The following is a 20,364-nucleotide window of genomic DNA, read 5'->3' on the forward strand; positions in this document are numbered from 1 at the left end:
ACTCTTCTTCCTGAGAAATTTCAAGATGCCACTGTTGGTTGTTATGACGTAACTCAGGATTTAATTTTTGTCCTATTTCCTCTTTAGTCTGCTTGTCCTGCTCCACAACCCTTGTTCAGGTCTTTTTCCTAGTGATAAGCAGTTCAGAGCCAGCTGTGACTGTTTAGCACTGCCGTTTAGTTTTAAGTGGAAACTGTCTCTTTAAATTTTGAGATCTGTGTGCATGCATACATAGTAGAGCCCTCCTGGAGTGGAGGTGGGGTGTCTACTTGCTCAGGCTCCCCTATCTGAAATTTTGTTTTTTTTATTTTTGTTACAAGTAATTCTTTAATTCATAACATTTCTCTCTCTTTGAAGTCATTTGAAGGACTAATGAAGAGTAAAACTAAACTGAAAATTTTGCCAGATCTTTTCTGCAACATTGGAGACATTCTTGGGTAGGGAGGATCTCAAATACTGGCAAATAATCAGTGAAAGTAGTTTGAGAGAGAAGCTGATGTGTTTCTGGGAGTACAAAATATCCTACATGTAGATTAACAATAAGAAAACTGTGTAGTGTGCACCCAACATGTTATGGGTGTTTATTTCTCTTCTCCCCGATGTAAGAATTTTAATTTTGTGTGTGTTCTAATTTGCTGCAAAGCAGGGATTCATAACCTGAATCCTCAGGATGAATTTTAGGGACTCATGAACACCTTGAATTTTATGAAATTGATGGAGTGAGTGTGTCGCAATGCAGCATAGAGACTTTCTGGTGTTATCTAGAGAAGAGAGCCTATGAGCGAAAAAAAGAGACAGAGGGAAAGAAAATAGATTGGATGCCAAAACTTGTTGGCAATACTAAATGACACGTGCACGATTTAATGCAGGAAGCATGTACTGGGTCAGTGCCGTGATGTGCTGTGTCTGGCATTCTGTTTCCTTCTCACCACCCCTAGCCTTTTCTGATTATTAGAATTCAGACCTAAGAGGACATCTTTGCCTCTGCTTTTGCAGTTAAGTTTATAATGAAGTGTAAGCCAATCTTTTCTTTGGCTAACTTGTTTTTACAAATCTGTTTTTAGTACTGAGCAGTATTAGAGATGCATTTTCACTCTTATTTCTCCATCAGAAGGAAACCAGGCAGAGTTTGTGGATTGTGCTGCAGTAATTAATCTTCATTAGGACTGCTGTGGTGGCCTTGTAAATTAAAATGTATGATAAGGCATGAGGTGCCTGGCACAATATATCTGACTATCAAAGTGCCACTACTTAAAAATTTGTAGTTAGCTGCCTTAAGGTATAAAAATTTGTGTTTTGTTTTTGTTTTCTTACATTACAAGCTCCTTTATTGTTGGCTTTAAATTCTTTAGTAAAACATTCAAACTACGTTTATTGATGGAAATGCAAGGAGGAGTGTTTTCTACAAATAAGCGCACCAGCTGGACATTTGGGTGTTGGACTCCTGCTCTCTCAGTAGCTTTCCACAGCCAGTTTAGCAGCATGCCATAAAAAGACTCTCAAGGGTTTCTATGTGGTAAATGAATATTCACTATTTTTCTAACTTCCAGACACCCATCCTCGGCTTGCGGCTACGTCAGTTTACAGCTCCACCTGATTTCTGTCCTTTGCATTCCAAAAAGAGAGACAGAAAGCAAGAGGTTGAAAAGCTGCACACAGATATCACAGCTAGGGAGTGTGCTGTCTTTTAGCAACCCTAGTCCTGGCTTTTGTTGGGTTCTGAATGAGCTTCTGCAGCAATGTTGATCCTCCGTTTTATGATGTAGTTACTATACACACAGACGTGCACACCTAAATGTACATGAATAAATGCAGCCCCTGCAGAAATGAGGGCTTTGCCACGGACACCAGGACACTTCTGGCTGTGTCACACTTTTCAAGCGTCGGGCATGCAGAATCCCTAGGGGTTCCAATTGCCCTTTCATAACTTAATTATTATTGGAGGTGCCTGCCCTGGTGTCCTTAGTTTAGTGCTCACTCTGCACTATGTCTTGGTTCTATAAAGGGCTTCATACAGTACGAAAGAAGCAGATCTTTTTCTTCTATGGAGCCTTGGCCACAGTCATAGCAGACAGCACCTAGAACATGCTCGAGACTTGGTGTCGTGGTGCTGACTGCTGTATCCTTGCAGCCCAAGGAACAGGGTTTTCAGATTACAGAGAACTTTCTGAGCAGCTTTTATTGGACTTAATTTGCACGTGATCTTTTTAAAAGTAAGCTGTTTAACAATGAGCATTCTTCCTACTATCAGCATGTACCAATAATTACTTTTTTTGTTGTAATGTATCCTTCTCCCACATTCATTACTATCAAGTTGGTTGAGACTCAATGGTCAGGGTAGGGTTTCCAAGGCAGTAAATCTTTACAGAAGCAGATTGCAATAGCTTTCTTCCATAGAGTGACTTGGGGACTTAAACTGCCAAGGGTCCTTTCATTCTTCCCACCTGCTTCCACATCCCTAAAGTCTTTCACTAAATCTTCCCAATAGCTACAGAGGACATAAAAACTCAAGTGGAATAAGGCCAAGGAGTTTTCTGTACATAGAAAATACTGGATCACTGTCTTTTCTATCAATGCATAGGATTGATTATAAAGTACTGGTAGACTGGCCTCAGCAGCATCTGTACTGTATAACAATTGCTGTGCTAACTGGTGCAGGATATGAATTAACATGGTGTTCTGTAAACCAAGAGACTGAATGCCTTGCCCTTATGTACCCCTACATATATCATTGGGAAATACTACTCTGTGTGCTGTATTTGTTCTAAATTTCATAACATGGGCAGAAGTTGGAGTTTTATAAAGTTAAGTCTGTGTTAGAACAAAGTCAGTTCCCTGGCCTTATGGAGAAACTGGATTTTTGAGTCTGAATTATACCTTTTTTTTTTACAAATTGTAAAACTGGGCAAGTTACTTAAACTTAGATTCTCACTTTTCTCATGTGCCATTTGAAGATAATTCTTATTTCAAGGTTAAGATGAGGATTGAATGACTGTATTTGTTGTTAGAAAACAGTGTGTGACATGTTATGAGATTATTAAGCAATAGTAGTCATTTTTTTAACTATGAAGTGCAAAACTGTGGTATGAGGATTTCATCGGAATTCTTCATAAAATCCTCAGATATACGAAGTGTCTTTAAAACTGTATTTAAAACAGTCTGTGATAATATCCTACAGACTAGGTTGGAATAATGAATGATATAGTAGAAATGGGATCATGTTACATACCCTGTTCAACATATGGATACCCCAAACCAAATCCACTAATTCAAGCTCTGTTTCCAACTTATAGTGTCCCTGAGTAGGGTTTCTAGGACTGTACAATCTGTACAGTCTCATTTTCATCCAAGGACTGGTCGGTTTTGAAATGCCAACCTGTGATTAGTAGCCCAGTGCTTAACCTACAGCACCACTAGGACTGTTTCAACATATGGATGTTGTTGTTGAGTGCCGTCTAGTCGGTTCCAACTCATAGCAACCCTTTATAGGTTTTCTGAGAAGCAACTGGTGGATTTGAACTGCTGACCTCATGGTTCACAGTCCAGTGCTGATCCTATCGCACCATACTAAAAGTCCTAGAAAGAGTCGATATTACAGAATTGTTGTATGGCAAATGTCGTTACCTATCTACCCTCCTTGTACATTCCCATTTTTCAGGCATTCGGTAAGTTAAGTCTTCACTCAGTGCTTGGCATTAAGAAATAAAGAAGACTGTCTGGATCTCAGCCATCACAGAATTTACAATCCAGTGAGAAGGACAGACTAAACAATGAAATTCCAATTTAGCACAGCCCTTCCTTTTGAATGGGCTGCCATTTGGAAATTGTTCTACCCTCTCAAAACTAGGGCTCCTTGTCTGAGATAAGGCTAATACCTGCCTGCTAAATTGGTCAGATTAAGTGAAGAGTAAGCATTAACTATGGAGTCCTAGTGTGGCGCTGTGGGTTAATGTACCAGACTGCAAAGCCATTTGAACTGCAAGGTTGGCAGTTCAAGGTCACCAACTGCTCCTCGGAAACCCTATACAGGGTCGCTATGGGTTGGAACTGACTCAACGGCACCTAACAACAAGTATTAACTATAATCACCTTCTCTGTTTCACCAAAGACTGATTTGCTATTGGTCATCTTTGAAGACCTTCACCTTCCTGGGGTCTAGGCCATTGTTGCCCCCATACAGCTTCTTCCTTAGATCTTTCCTCATGAAGATTCTTACCTTTATAATATCCCTTCATGACTGACCCACCTCCCCATGAGTTCTTTCCATTTATGGGTTCACATCACTGAAACATGGGCTCAGCTTCCTCAACTTGAGTTAGGATGGTTAAGATTTATAGTTCATCTTAAATTACAAAACTTTCACCTTACATGATAAAAGCCAATATAACCCACTTAATTCTGAACAAAAGAATGTAAGATACTTCTCATCTTCTGGAGAAGTGTAAACCATACATGTGGTGTACACATCCAACACTTGTCTGGTCTGTCAATTTGTCGTACTGTGGTGGCCCTGGGTTGCTGTGATGGTGGAAGGTCTGTCACCAGTATTTGAAATACCATCAGGGTCACCCATGGTGGACAGGTTTCCAGTCTAAGACTAATGAAGAAGGAGAGATGAGCTACTTCTGAAACTTTAGTCACTGTAAAATCTCATGACTACCAGTAGAACATGGTCAGATACAGTACCAGAGGTGAGTCCCTCAGGTTGGAAGGCACTCAAGATACAACTGGGGAAGAACTGCCTCTTCAAATGGAGTAAAGCTTTCTGGAACTTCATTTGCTGATGGAGCACAACTCAAAATGAGGAGAAACAGCTGCAAACATCTATTAATAGTCAGAACATGGAATGTAAGAAATATGAATCTAGGAAAATTGGAAGTTGTTAAAAAGAACACCGAAATGCATAACAATCGATATCCTAGGCATTAGTGATCTGTAACAGACTGCCATTGACTTTCACATGAATATGCCTGTCATACAGTTTATTATGCCAAGAAGAACAAATTCAAGAGGAGTGGCATCTCATTCATTGTCAAAAAGAACACTTCAAGATCTATCTTGAAGTACAGTGCTGTGATAGGATAATATCCATACGCCTTCAAAGAAAGCCAGTTAATACCACTTTTATTTATATGTACATCAACTACTAAAGTCAATGATGATGAAATAGAAAAATTCTGCCAAGTTCTTCAGCATGAAATTGATCAAACATGCAATCAAGATGTATTGATTTGAATGCAAAAGTTGGAAACAAAGAGGAAGAATGATAGTGTAGCTGGAAAATATGGCCTTGGTAATAGAAATGATGTTGGAGATCACATGATAGAATTTTACAACACCAATCGCTTATTCATCGCATGTTTTTAAACAACAGAAAAAGGTGATTATACACATGGACCTTACCAAATGTAATACATAGGTATCAAATTGACAATAGAAAAGCTCAATATTATCAGCCAAATCAAGGCCAGGGGCCGAGTGTGAAATAAGACACCAATTGCTCATATGCAAATTCATACCGAAGCTGAAGAAAATTAAAACAAGTTCACAGAGCCAGAGCCAATATATAACCTTGAATATATCCCACCTGAATTTAGAGACCATCTTAAGAACAGATTTGATGATTAGACACTAATAACCGAAGACCAGAAGAGTTGTGGGATGGCATCAACAACATCATATGGGAAGAAAGCAAAAGGTCATTAAAAAGACAGGCAAGAAAACACCAAAATGAATGTTAGAAGAAACACTGAAACTTGCTCTCCAGCATAGAGAGGCTTAAAGTAAGTGGAAGAAATGAGGAAGTACAAGAGTAAAACAGAACATTTCAAAGGGCAGATCAAGAAGACAAAGGTCACGTGCTATAATGAACTGTGCAAAGACCTAAAGTTAGAGGAACACATTCAACATTTTCTCAAGCAGAAAATATTTAATCATCCCCTTGCAATATTGAAGGAGTTCAGTGGTGCTAGAGCATAAGATAAGCACTGATCTATTAACCACAAGTTGGTGGTTCAAACCCAACCAGCCACTCCTTGGAAACCCTATATAGGGTTGCTATGAGTCAGAAACTGACTCAATGCACCTAACAACAACAACATGGGAAGATATACATAGAGTCACTGTACCAAAACAAAATGGTCGATGTTCAATCATTTCAAGAGGTAACATGATCAAGAGATAATAATACTGAAGGTATTGGCAAAAAAAAACAAAAAACAAAACAAGGCTCCAGGAATTGAAAGAACACAAATTGAAGTCTTTTTTGAAGTATTTGAGATGCTCACTTATCTATACCAAGAGATTTGGAAGACAGCTACCTGGTTAACCAATTAAGCAAGGTATATATTTGTGCCCTTTCCAAAGAGAAGGTGACCCAATGGAATGCATCCAGCAATATCACTAATATCACATGCAAGTAAAAGTTTGCTGAAGATAATTCAAAAACTGTTACAACACTTCATTGACAGGAACTGCCAGAAATTCAAGCCAGATTCAGAAGAAGACATGGAACAAAAGATGTCATTGCTGATGTCAGGTGAAGCCAGAGAACACCAATCATGAACAACTGTAGATAACATTTACGAACATTTACGTACGCTCACAAAGAACCTAGACCAAGAGGCAGTTCAAATGGAACAAGGGGATCTGAATGGTTTAAAATAAAAAAAGGTGTGTACCAATGTATCATTTCACCATACTTATTCAATTTATATGCTGAGCAATATATCTGAGAAACTAGATGATACACCTTGCTTTCTGGAAGCAAAGAGTCCATAAAATACCTCTTTAAAGTGTTCAAGTGCAAAAGATGTCGGTGTGAGGAATAGGGAACCACTGACCAAAGCTGTGATATTTTCAATAGCCCAGTCTTCATGTGAAAGTTGAACAGTAAATAAGGAAGACCGTCGATGAATGATGAAAAGGAGTTTAGCCAGACATCATGTCTCATACTTCAGACAATGCGCCTCTGTTGTTAGGTGCCGTCTAGTTGATTCTGACTCATAGTGACTCTGAGTACAACAGAACGAAACACTGCACCATTCTCACAATTGTTGACATGTTTGAACCTATTGTTGGTACTACTGTCAATCCATTTTGTTGGAGGGTTTTCCTCTTTTTTTGCTGACCCTACCGTGGCACCATGAGTTAATTCTTTGGATGGCTATGTCCGTTTGAACTGCAAGGCCATGATTCAAGCTCACCAGCCACATTTCGGAAACCCTATAAAGGGTTGCTATGGGTCGGAACCAACTCGATGGCATTTAACAACAGCAACTCTACCAAGCATGATGTCCTTCTCTAGAGGCTGGTGTTTCCTGACGACATTCCCAAAGTACGAGAGACAAAGTTTTGCCATCTTTGGTTCTACAGAGCATTCTGGCTGTACCTCTTCTAAGACACATTTGTTTGTTTGCAGGGTAGTCCATGGTACTTTTAATATTCTTCACAAACACCATAATTTTAATGCATCAATTCTTGTATGCTCTTTCTTATTAATTGCCCACCTTTCACTTGCATATGAGGTGACTTTGTTCCTTAATACTTTTAAGAGGTCTTTTGCTGCTAGCAGATTTGTTTAATTCAGTATGTCATTTGATTTCTTGATTGCTGCTTACATGAGCAATGATTGTGAATCCAAGCAAAATGAAGCCTTTGACAACCTTAATTTTCTCTACGTTTATGACTATTTTTTGGTTCAATATATATTGGTTCAGTGTACCTTTAGGAATGAGTCCAGTTATGGTGCTGTAGGATAAGCAGTAGTTCAAACCCACCAGCTTCTCCTACTCAACAGCATACAAGAACAACAGCCTACCCTTAGGATACAAAAGATCTTTCATTAAGATTCAGAACCCATGTTGTTGTTAGGTGCTATCGAGTCAGTACTGACTCATAGCGACCCTATGCACAACAGAACAAAACGCTGCCCGGTCTTGGGCCAACTTCACAATTGTTGCCACTCTTGAGCCCATTGATGCTGCCACTTTGCCAGTCCATCTCGCTAGGGGTCTTCCTATTGTTCTCTGGTCCTCCACCTTATCAAACATGATATCCTTCTCCAGTGACTGGTCCCTCCTGACAATATTTCTGAAGTATGAGAGACGAAGTCCTGGCCTCCAAGGAGCTCTCTGGCTGCACTTCTTCCAACACAGATCTGTTGGTTCTTTTGACAGCCCACGGTACTTTTAATATTCTCCTCCAACACCGTAACTCAAAAGCATCAATTCTCTACGATCTTCCTTCACATGCATATGAGGTTATTATGAGGTTATTGAAAATACCATGGCTTGGGTCAGGCGCACCTTAGTCTTCAAGCTGACATATTTGCTCGTCAACACTTTAAAAAGGGCTTGTGCAGCAGATTTGCCTAATGAATATGTTGTTTGATTTCTTGACTGCTGCTTCCATGACTGTTGATGGTAGCATAGTGGTTACAAATCGGGTTGCGAACCTCAAGGTCAGCAGTTCGAAACTACCAACTGCTGCTACCATGAAGATTTACAGCCTGGGAAGCCCTATATGGAACTGACTCCATGACACATAACCAACAGCAAGCCACTTTCCCAACTGTTTCTCTCAGTTTGTTTCAAGAGTATTCAGAACCCATATCTCAATTTTATCTCAGATTTATTAAGTTTATCGTAATCTAGTTGCATTTATTTTCCTGTTCTACTAATCTAATCATGAACCTCACAACGAAAGCAATAAGGTTAGTCTGCTATTTTAGAAGCCAGTTTTAGTTACCCAATAAAAGCCTATAGAGCAGAGGTCAGCTAACGTTTCTATAAAGAACCAGATAATAAATTGTTTCGATCTGGGGACTACTGGATTCTGCTACTGTAATGGTAAAGCATCCATTACTGTTAAGTGCCATCAAGTCTGTTGCAATTTAGAATGATTCTGTATTGGGTTTCTAGGCTGTACATTTTTGCAGGAACCGTAAGTATCATTTTTCTTCTGCTGAGTGAGTGGTGGGCTTCAACCGTCAACCTTGTGGTTCTCAGTCTAGTTATAATACATAAAAGAATGGATGTGGCTTTTCCAATAAAACTTTATTTATAAATTAGGCACTGTGGCAAATTCGATCCACAAGTGTAAGTTTAAACCTTGTTTTAGGAGTAACTACTTCTTTTTCTAAATTAGTATTCCAATTATGTAACCTTTATATATTTGCAAATTTTACCTTTTTTCACTTTTTTGAACACGGGAATCATTTGTGTCTCTCTAGCCTTTAAGGTACAAGGGTCCCTGTGAGTCTGAAAGGACTTCATGGCAATTAACAACAATAAGGCTTTAAGATCCTTTACTTGTTGTTGTTAGGTGCCATTGAGTCGGTTGCCGACTCATAGCAACCTTATGCACAACAGAACGAAACACTGCCCGAACCTGGGCCAACCTCACTATTGTTGCCACGCTTGAGCCCATCGATGCTGCCACTTGGCCAATCCATCTCGTTGGGGATCTTCCTCTTCTTCTCTGACCTTCCACCCTACCAAACATGATATCCTTCTCCAGAGACTGGTCCCTCATGACCTCCAAGGAGCACTCTGGCTGCACTTCTTCCAATACAGATCTATTGGTTTTTTGGCAGCCCATGGCACTTTCAGTATTCTCCTCCAACATCATAACTCAAAAGCATCAATTCTTCTAAAGTCTTCCTTATTAACTGTCCAACTTTCATATGCATGTGAGGTTATTGAAAATACCATGGCTTGGGTCAGGTGCACCTTAGTCCTCAAGCTGACATTTAGATTTCCTTGAAGTTACTTATACACAATTTAAAAAACAAAACACAAATTTAAAAGTCCACTCAGTCTATTTGTACTCTAATTTCCATTTTTCTCTCTTTAACTGTACCCCCAATGAATGTAAATAAAACCAAAATTGTTTTGGATACAAAGTGTTCAGAAGTAAACGCATATACACTAGAATTTTGGCAGCGGCTATTAGTAATAATAGCACAACTGCACTTATCTTGTATTTCTCTAGTTTGACAGAGAGTGCACCAGTCAGAATTTTTGACATAGGAGGACTCACCCCCTTAGGGTTATTCATTCGTTCACTCACACAACAAGCATATATTAATCACCTGATGCCATGGCAAGATGGTTGCAAAGAAAAGACATTTTTGTCCTCAAGGAACTTGCAGTCTAATGGAGGAGGTGGTTATGTAAATGGGTAATCTCCTCAGAGCATTTCAGGTGGGGTAATGGAGGTATGGTGAGTGCCAGCGTGGGAAGCGCCTTTGAAAATGCAGGTGGAGATATCTAGTAGTAGGTTGAATATGTGGATCTGGTGGTCAGTAAAACATATATGCTAAAGGTATGTGTTTTTAATCATATGGGAGATAGTTGAAATAATTGAACTGGATGAGAACACTTGAGTATGAATATTTAAGATGAAAATAGCCGAGGGCCAAATTTGGAACCAAGGAAAATCAGCATTTTAAGTACTGGATGCAGGAAGAGGAAATAAAAAGTACAATCCAGGAGTTAGTATCTGAACATTGGTTGATTGCCCAATCACATCTCAACACAATAGTTGCTTTATACTATCCATTAGCTCTGGTGGGGAACCTTTTTTATGCCAGGGGCCATTTAGATATTTATAGCATCATTTGTGGGCCATACAAAATTATCAACTTAAATATTAGCTTGATATGTTTGGTCAAACATCTAATTGACTCATCCCTAATGTGATGGCAGGATAAGCACTGTACTGCAAGGTGGTTCAAACTCATCAACTGCTCCTTGGAAATCCTACACAGGGTCTCTCTGAGTCAGAACCGACTCGACATCACTTAACAACGGTAACAGCTATGTGATGGCTAGGACTCCTGGTGTGGCGCTGTACAATCAATCAGCATTGGATTGAGAACCAGTGCTGGTTGCAACCAAGCACTGCCAACTAAGGTTGGCAGTTTCCTTGGAAACTCTGTCCAGGGTTGCTATGAGTCAGTTGCTTGACAGCATTACACAAAAAACAGCAACAACCAAGTAATGACTGGAACTGCAGTTTCCTTGGCAGGGACAGACCAAATGATTTTTGTGGGCCTTATATGTATGGCCCACACAGCCTCAGTAACCCTATATAATAATACAAGGAACCGACTTAATGGTACTCCACAGATGTCATTTTTTAAAATATAAATGAGTTGCTTGTTTTTGTGGTTAATTGTTGTTGATTCGGTTCCAACTCATAGCAACCCTATGTAGGATTTCTGAGGCTTTAAGTCCGAAAGTTTGAACCGCTGACCTTGCTGTTGGCATTCCAGTGCTTATTCTACAGTACCACCATACTAGGACACTCATGTGTGCCATGGGAGAGACAGAAAAGAACACAAAACAGGATCGTGCAAGGAGAAAACTTTGAGAAGGAGGTGACATTTGAACTGGGTTTTGAAGAACAGGGAGGATTTTTGATAGTTGGAAAACAGAAAAGGCAATTCCAAATGGAGACCCAAAGAGTTGACAGCATGTTCCGGGAATGAAAAGTAGTTCAAAAGAATAATGCAGAATTGTTGTGGTGCTGTGGGTTAATGTGCTGGACTGCAAAGTTGGTTCAAACTGCTCCTTGGAAACCCTATATAGGATTGCAACTGACTCTATGGCACAGAACAATGCAGAATAGCTTATAGAAGCAGGCTCAAAAACATACCACTGCCATCAGGTGGATTGCAGAGTTTGTGAGACTAAATGTTTATAGACGCAGGCAGTGTCATCTTTCTCCCACAGCACAACTGGTGGGTTTGAACTGCTGACCTTGCAGTTTAGTAGCCCAATGCCTAACTCCCTTATACTAGATTGTCATTGTACTTAAATTAAACATTATGTTAAATAGTCTTTCTGGGTCTCGCTGTAAATTTTGTTAAGAATCATAGGAGCCTTGTTTTAAACCTTGTTTTAGGAGTAACTGTGCTTTACAAAGACTCCACTCAGTAAGTGTAAGGCGAGCAGTACTCTTCCTGAAGTCTACATGGGATATGTTAACAGGAACCTTGATGGAAGAGTATTTGTTTTAAAGCCTCCCCCCCCCCCTTTGGGTGGAGAAGGAGGTGAAGGTGAAGGTGGCCATGGAAACCCCTACTAAATGGCTTACTTAGACTCCCAATACATAAACTGAAAAGTGTAACTATCAGAAACTGACAGATTTCCCCAGGCGATCCTAGGAATGCAGTTCTTAGTCTAGAACAACGATTTTCAACCCTAATGGCTCCATGTTTTGAAAGACTTTTTGCCTTGCAAGGAAAGTCAACACTTTTACACATAGCTCAGTTAATAAGAGTATAATTCTAGCCCAAAGCAAAGAACTGCAACACATTAATCGGCACATGATTGCAGGTTTTAGAAATTACGGAAATAGCCCCTGGCCTTTCTACACTGACATAAGAACCCTCCCCCTTTCCCATACTTCTGTGGAAACAGTTTATCTGCTGTATATGCTTCTGAACTTTGTGGAATTACAAAGAGTAATCCACATACATCTAGCTCCACCCCCAGGATTTACGTCTCCCTTAAATTTAAGTTTATTCAATTTCTTTTTCTCATTGCAAAGAACACTATGTAGACTCATCACACACACAATTAGAAGATGTATACTATTATTTTAAAAAATAATCTTTTCATATACAACTGTACATGTACCTTTTTTATAACTGTTTTCTCTGTCAGGAAATTTTTGTAACATTTTTATTGACTGCATTATATTTAATTTATATTTTAATAACTTATTTAATTAATTGGGGTCTTATGGCTGGAGTTTTAGGTTTCTATCATTTTGCTCTGGTAGCGTAGTGGTTTATGAGTCAGGCCACTTACCTCAAAGTCAGCAGTTTAAAACTACCGGCAGTTTCGTGGGAGAAAGATGAGGTTTCCTGCTCCCATAAAGATTTACAGCCTCAGAAACCCTGTACAGGGTTGCTATGAGTTGGAACCAATTCCACGGCACATAAACCACCACCACCATCATTTTGTTATTACAGATAACTTTGTCTTGATTATCCTTGTAGCTATATCATTACTGTTGTTAAGTGCCATTGAGTCAGTTCTGACTCATACCAACCCCTGTATAGGATTTTCAAGGAGCAGCTAGTAGGTTTGAACCACCAACCTCACAGTTAGAAGTCCAGTGCTTATCCAACAGTGCCACACCAGGACTCCTAAATCATTATGTTGCTGCTGTTAAGAGCTGTCAAGTTAATTCCGACTCACAGCAACCCTGTATAGGGTTTCCGAAGAGGAGCTACTGGGTTTGAACAACTGACCTTATGATTCACAGTCGAGTGCTGATCCCACACCAGGAATCCTAAATCATTATGGTGGTGGTGATTATGTGCCGTTTCCAACTCACAGTGACCCTATACAGGGTTTCCGAGGCTGCACATCTTTGCAGGAGCAGAAAGCTTCATCTTTATCCTGTGGAACAGCTGGTAGTTTCAAACTACTGACCTTGCAGTTCGCAGCCCGATTTGTAACCACTACACTACCAGAGCTCCTTAAATCATATGCACGTCCCTAATTATTTTCTTGGGATAAATACCCAGAAGAGAAAGTGCTAGGCTAGCAGACTTTTAAAGACTTTTGAAGGGTGCTGTCAAATTGCCCACCAGAAATATTGTACTAATTTATATTCCCACTCAGGAGTTTTACATTCTAATTAGGAATAAGATGCCTAGAGGTTAAAAAAGAAAAAAGAAATCCTTTGCTAGTTGCAAAATGACTAATAAACAATTAGCACTATAGGAATTCAGAGGAAAGAAATCACTTCCTCATACAGGGATGGCCCTGCAGGGAGGAGGTACCATTTTTACAGAGGGATGCAGGTGGCAAGGCATCATCCACTGTGGTCTCCTGAGGAAGGACCACGATTGAGGAGGGCTGGAAAGAGGGACTCACACAGTAACGCCAAGTTTTCTTCCTTCTCGTTTATGTATCACATAGACCAGCAACACTCTTATTCTCAGTGAATGGGTAACTCTTAAAATGTTAGAACCAAGAAATCAAACCTATTGAAAAATCTGCTCAATTTCTGGAAAGATTTTCCGATTTAAGTGTGGAGATTTTAGAAAGTAAGTTATGTTTCTTTTAAAACTCAATTTTTAATATTTTTTAGAGATTGAAAATTTTAATCTACATTCTTTACATTTGTTTCCTTGATTTGTTGTTGTTGTCATGTGCCGTGGAGTCGGTTCTGACTCTTAGTGACCTAAATCTTTACAGGAGCAGAAAGCCTCATCTTTCTCCAACAGAACAGCTGGTAGTTTCAAACTGCTGACCTTGCGGTTTGCAGCCCGATTTGTAACCACTACACTACCAGAGCTCCTTTTTTTGAATAGCAGTGAATTTTCACTAAAATTTCAATATTATTGAAGTCAGATTTCCCTATCATTGGCAATTTAGAATTATATTTGTATTGTATTGTGAAATTTTTCTGTATATTTTGTTGTTCATTAGTTCTCACCGTGACACACCAAAACCAAAACAAAACACCAAACCTTCTGCTGTCTAGTTGATTCTGACTCAGTTTACCTGTCGGACAGCATAGAACTACCCAGTAGGGTTTCCAAGATTATAATTTTCACAGAAACAGACTGTCATGTCTTTTTCCCATGGGATGGCTAGTGGATTTGAACTGCTGACCTTTTAGTTAACAGCCAAGCACTTAACCACTGCACTGTCACAGCCGACATTATTACGTCAGTCTCTTTTTACTTGGACTATTGGAAGATTTATAGCTCTAAACTTTTTCACTTTGGTTGTTTTTGTAGCAGTAGTGAAGCTTTTAGTATTCTGAACCATGCTCTTTAAAGATGTACTTTATTAAGCAATATATTGTGCTCTCTGAATGCTGAACAGTATTATGGTCATTTTTGACACTTGTCTCATAAATTTGTAGAATGTGGAAATGAGTTCAACACTTAAAAGACTCGCAGAAATAGTGATACGAAAGTAAAATGGAGAACTCAGACTCAGATTCTCTGCCCCGTAGTGGACTACTGCAGTCTCAGAAACCCTCTATTTGGTTACTATGAATCGGAACAGACTCAACAGCACACAACCACCTACCTGACAGTCATATTGAGGGCCACGTTATCTCCTTTGGCCCAGTGAAGGACATTTATTTCATGAAGAGAACTCTTCGGGCATATTCATTCTTCAAGCTGAGCTGTTACTGTCAGAATTTTGATTGACAGGGACAAGAGCCCCTTCTAGCACTTCCAGAAAACAATTTCAGAACCAATTAATTAGAACTCACTAGTACATTTAAGCTGTTAATATCTCTAAATACGAGACCTTAATGTTGTAAAGTGCTGTGAAGTCGTTTCTGACTCACGGCGACCCTTCATAGGCTTCCGAGAAACAGTTGGTGGGTTTGAGTCACCAACCTCTCGGTTCACAGTCCAGTGCTGATCCTAGAGCACCACACCAGGAGTCCTTAGTTGCGGTGGTTATGCGCCGTGAAGTCGGAACCAACTCATAGCAACCCTGTCTGTACAGGGTTTCTGAGGCTATAAATCTTTATGGGAACAGAAAGCCTCATCATTCTCCCACGGAGCAGCTAGTAGTTTTGAACTTCTGACCTTAAGGTTCGCAGCCCGATTTGTAACCACTACGCTACCAGAGCTCCTTAGTAAGTACTCTGTAAACTCCCAGTGAGGATTCCGGAGGTGGAGTCACAACTCGATGCCTAATTCATCAGGATATAAATGAAATACAGGCTTCTAGTGCCTCAACATTTGAAAGGCTTTTTCTGAAGGAACTAGATTGTGGCTATGTTTTGCTTTCTGTTTACTAATTGCTTTCTAGGTTCATTTCACTGTCGCCTTTTTGGGCAAATTACCTATCGAAAACCCATACTCTAGTTTAATAATTCATTTGCTAAATAAATGACCACTTACTTGCTATGTAAAGTAGTACAGACTGCCTTTCTAGAATTTGAATTCGTCTACAAAGCAGCAAAGCTGCTCATTGTAAAAGTATATGGGGTACGTAACTTTCCCATCTTCCTTTTATCATTGGCATCATCGGTTTCCTGCAGGGGATGTGGTGTGTAGGGGGAGCACATGAACAAAGGATGCATTAGTATAGCCCACTAATGAGGCTTTTTCTGATGACCTGTTCTCAGACACATTTGAAATACGGGCAAAAGTCAGTATTATACCAAATAAATCATATCTCTGCTGCCCAGTAGAATTGGGACAGGGCTGGTCAGACTCAAAAGCAGATTAAGGCTCAGTACTTTTTTTTTTTTAAAGTCCTTTCATACTGAAAATTATTTTGATCCTTTCCTGACTGAATTCCCATCGTAGAAAAGTCTTTCATGTTCATCTCTCCAGGCATCCTTTTTAAATGCAGTTACTTGTGAGTTTAAATAACCTCCTGGTGCCATTTATTTTGTTTGTCTTTCCTCCATTGGTGAGGACACTTCTGGAGGTGGACGGGGAATTATATTGCACAGTTGTACTTCAAACTCGTCATAAATGCATGTGCTGATTAGACACATTCACTTTGTCACCTAGGCAATCTTCTTAAAGAGTGACAGAATCCACTGTAGCCTGAGAATACCCCATGTGGTCAGAATGGTGATATGTTTTTTGCTGATTTTTACATATTTGAAAGGGAGTAGTTTATAGACAGACAGTAAACTAGTATGTACTAACCATTATTGTGTGCTCTCATTTATTTAATTGCATTTAATGCAGAGTAAATGATATAATCAGCGTCTTAGAATGTTTGTGGCCTGACCAAGTTCTGACAGTGTCTCTACTCTGAAGCCAGTGCTCTCTACCCAGATATAATCCCTTCAGTCAGTCTCCTCTTAACATTGGCTTGAATGAATCAACTCACATTGCTTTCAACAACCTGGCCTTGGGCTGACTTTAAAGTCATTCCTAACTGACATTAATAGTGTGTAATTTAAGACATGTCATTTAATTTTTCATATGGTGACATGAAGCTCCTGCTCCGCACACCAATAGTTTCCATGAAGAGTTGGTAGTAAAATGACAGACTTTTGTTACTGCTTGTAGTTCATTGTTATCTAGTTGGTTCCAACTCATGGCGACCCTGTATGGGGTTTCCAAGGAGTGGCTGGTGGGTTTGAAAAGCCAAACTTATGAGCAGTCCAATGCTTATCCTACAGCGCCACACCAGGATTCCTTAATAAACCCTTAAATGGTACCTATTTACCACAGTGGTACAACTGTGGCACTGTGGGTGAATGCACTGGACTGTAAAGTTGGTTTGATTAGCAAGATCGGTGGTTCAAGCTCACCAGCCACTCCTTGGAAACCCTATACAGGGTTGCTATGGGTCAGAACCAACTCGACAGTAGCTAACAACAACTGTCACTGCTAAAGAGCTCTAGTAGTATAGAGGTTACAAGTCAGGCTGCTGACCTCAAGGTTAGCAATTCGAAACTACCAGCCTTTCTCTGCAGGAGAAAGATGAGGCTTTCTGCTCCTGTAAAGATTTACAGCCTCGGAAAACTCTATACAGGATCACTATGAGTCAGAATCAACTCTTAGGCACACCACCACCACCACTCTCACTGCTAGTGGATAATTTGTTTGTAATTTTGCTTTAATCTCAAATTCAATCATTGAGTCATCTTTAAACTTTGTTATTTCAAAATGCTTTGACTATATTACTTTTTCTTCTCTTTTTAGTTTGTCAAATGATTTTCTCTACCTTCAGAAATGAACCTTATTTATCTGGTTTGTGTGTAAGGCATATGCAGAATACTGTAGGCACTTTGTTTGGGTAAGAAGCCCTTGGTGGTACTGTGTTCAGTGTTCAGCTGCTAATCAGAATGCTAGGGGCTTAAACTCGCCAGCACACTGCATGGGAGGAAGATACAGCAGTTTGTTTCTATAAAGGTTTACAGCGTCAAAAGCCTTGTGGGGCAGTTCTGTTCTGCCCTCCCTATAGGGTCTTTAGGAGTCGGCATCACCTCGATGGTAATTGGTTTAAGTCTGTGTGTGTCTAAATTCTATTTTACTTGTGATCTATGCATCAGAATTGAATGTAATGGAGATTCAAATCAGTACCTGGAGTATCCTAATGTTAGCCAATGGTAGACTGCTACCTCAAAGATACTTAAACTAACTTCAAATAGGGCAATTTGATGTGGTAGAGTGATCCCAGACTGGAAGCCATGTGGGGCCTCTCAGCAACATTAAATTGGAGATAATCCCAAACCCACTGCCATTTAGTTGATTCTAACTCATAGTGACCATATGTAGGGTTTTCAAGACTGTGAATCTTTACGAGAGCAGACAGCCTCATCTTTATCCTGCAGAGTAGCTGGTGGGTTTGAACCACCACTCTTGAAGTTAGCAGCCCAGCACCCAACCTACAGAGCTCCTTAATCATTCCATAGATTCCTTGAATTACCATGAGGATCAAAAGACACAAGGTAGGCAGTCAGCCTTGCGCTGTGTAAATACTTACGACACAGGTAACCTGATGTTCTTAAGGTTTCTTTCCCTCTTGCACAATAATAGTACTTTGACCTACTATGTGTTACTGATTATTTTATCTTTTATTTGTTTGATTTCCTAATGGTGAATTTAAGTATCTATCTTAAAAAATAAATCATTGGATTTCTTCCCACCAGTGATACCAAGAAGCAGCAAGGAATGAGGAAAAGGAACAACAGTGACGTAGAAGATGTGGGACTACCAAGTCATAACAGAAAGAAGACCAAGTGGGAGACCTTAGAGCCCTTGGATACTGGCCTATCTTTAGCAGAAGATGAAGAACTTGTGTTACATCTACTAAAAAGTCAAAGCTAACTGTTTCCTGCCTTTGACTTCTCCTTGAAACCCCAGGTCATATTATTGTGGACTAGAAGTTAGAAACAATTGCTTTTGGGCTGTTGGGTTTCACAAATTCCATATCCAAAGGACCCATTATCCAGACAGAAGCAATCATTTGTGTAAGCCACTTTCACAAGACATGCTTGCCCCATCACACAGTACCCTAAAGATTAAGATGGATGATAACATTTTCTGATTGCATTTTCCAGCATGTGCTCTGTTAGACCTTTTCCAAGGGTTCCTACACCTTGTCACTGGAAACACTTTGTTTTACTGTCAAGTTCTAAAGATCATGTTCCATTGTTGTTAGACATTCCCGTCATGCTTACCATTTCAAAATTTCTGTGTACTGTTAAATGAAAACTGCTCTCAATTTTGATGTATTTAATACCTCCAAAGACAGTATGATGGACCATCCCCTTAGAAAGAATGACTATTTTTGAATTGAAGTGGTAAAAAAATAAAGGTATTTCCTATAAAAGAAAGTATGAGTGTTTTCAAGGTGTCCAGTGGCAGAACAGTACCCTCAAGGGAAGGCCTTTTTGAGATTAAAATGGGTTGGCCAGTGCCTGAAACAGGGAACCCTTCATGTCAAGTTAGTCCTCTCAGGGATATCATGTCACTGACATTTCATATTCGTAGTGCTAGAAAATCCGAAGACCTTGTGCTCTTGTCCTCTTACTTAGACTGCATTAGCATTAGACCTTCTGTAAGAGTTTATCAGTAGGTGCACAGATCCACACTAAGAGCCAGCTTCTGATAATGAGGCAAAAGCAGAGCAAGAGAGATCTATCTCTTTTTGTTACAAATAACTCAGATTTTTCATAGAAAAAGAGCATGGTAAAGAAATCTCGGAGTTGGCATGACACCAGTGATTTTATCATAGATTTGTCAACACTGTCACTGTTTTCTCCGTTTCCTACTTTCCACTTCACATACAAACAAAAATAATTTTGGTAACAAGTACAAATCAATCCTGAATCCAAGAAAAGTGATTGATAGCATTATGCCTGGACATCCCACAAACACTTCCAGCTCAGCCTAAGTCTGTATCTGGCTCCCCAAAATGTCTCCTCCTGTATTCAAAATTGTCACTGTTGTTAAATGCCATCAAGTCAGTTCAGACTCATAGCAACCCTGTATAGGTTTTCCAAGGAATGGCTGGTGGGTTTGAACTGCCAACCTTACAGTTAGCAGACCTGTGCTTATCCTTCCACATCGCACAAGAACTCCAAACAATCATTTGTTGTTAAGTGCCATCAAGTCGACTCCTACTCATAGTGACCCTGTATAAGGTTTCTGAGAAGCAACCAGTGGGTTTGAACTGCTGATCTTTTGGTTCAAACCAACCTTATGGTCCATCATTGTTGTTGTTGTCGGATGCCATTGAGTTGATACCAACTCATAGCAACCCTGTACACAAAAGAATGAAACACTGCATAATCCTGGGCTAACTGCCCATTTGTTGCTATGCCTGAGCCCATCACTGTTGTCACTGTGTCAGTCCATCTCATCAGTGAGGTTGGCCCACAGTCAGGCAG

General features: G+C 39.8%; 1 protein-coding gene across 1 annotated transcript in view; it reads left to right on the forward strand.

Moving 5' to 3' along the window:
• Window positions 1–19,311, forward strand: part of DDX10 (DEAD (Asp-Glu-Ala-Asp) box polypeptide 10) — a 336,305-nt gene extending 316,994 nt beyond the window's left edge. Inside the window, exon 18 of the mRNA XM_006833802.1 lies at window positions 18,622–19,311. Coding sequence (XP_006833865.1) covers window positions 18,622–18,799 — 178 coding nt within the window. The 3' untranslated portion in view covers window positions 18,800–19,311. The remainder of the gene's footprint in view (window positions 1–18,621) is intronic.
• The last annotated feature ends 1,053 nt before the right edge of the window (window positions 19,312–20,364 follow it).

The sequence above is a fragment of the Chrysochloris asiatica genome, unplaced genomic scaffold (genome assembly GCF_000296735.1).
Source record: "Chrysochloris asiatica unplaced genomic scaffold, ChrAsi1.0 scaffold00008, whole genome shotgun sequence".
Classification (NCBI taxonomy): Eukaryota; Metazoa; Chordata; class Mammalia; order Afrosoricida; family Chrysochloridae; genus Chrysochloris; species Chrysochloris asiatica.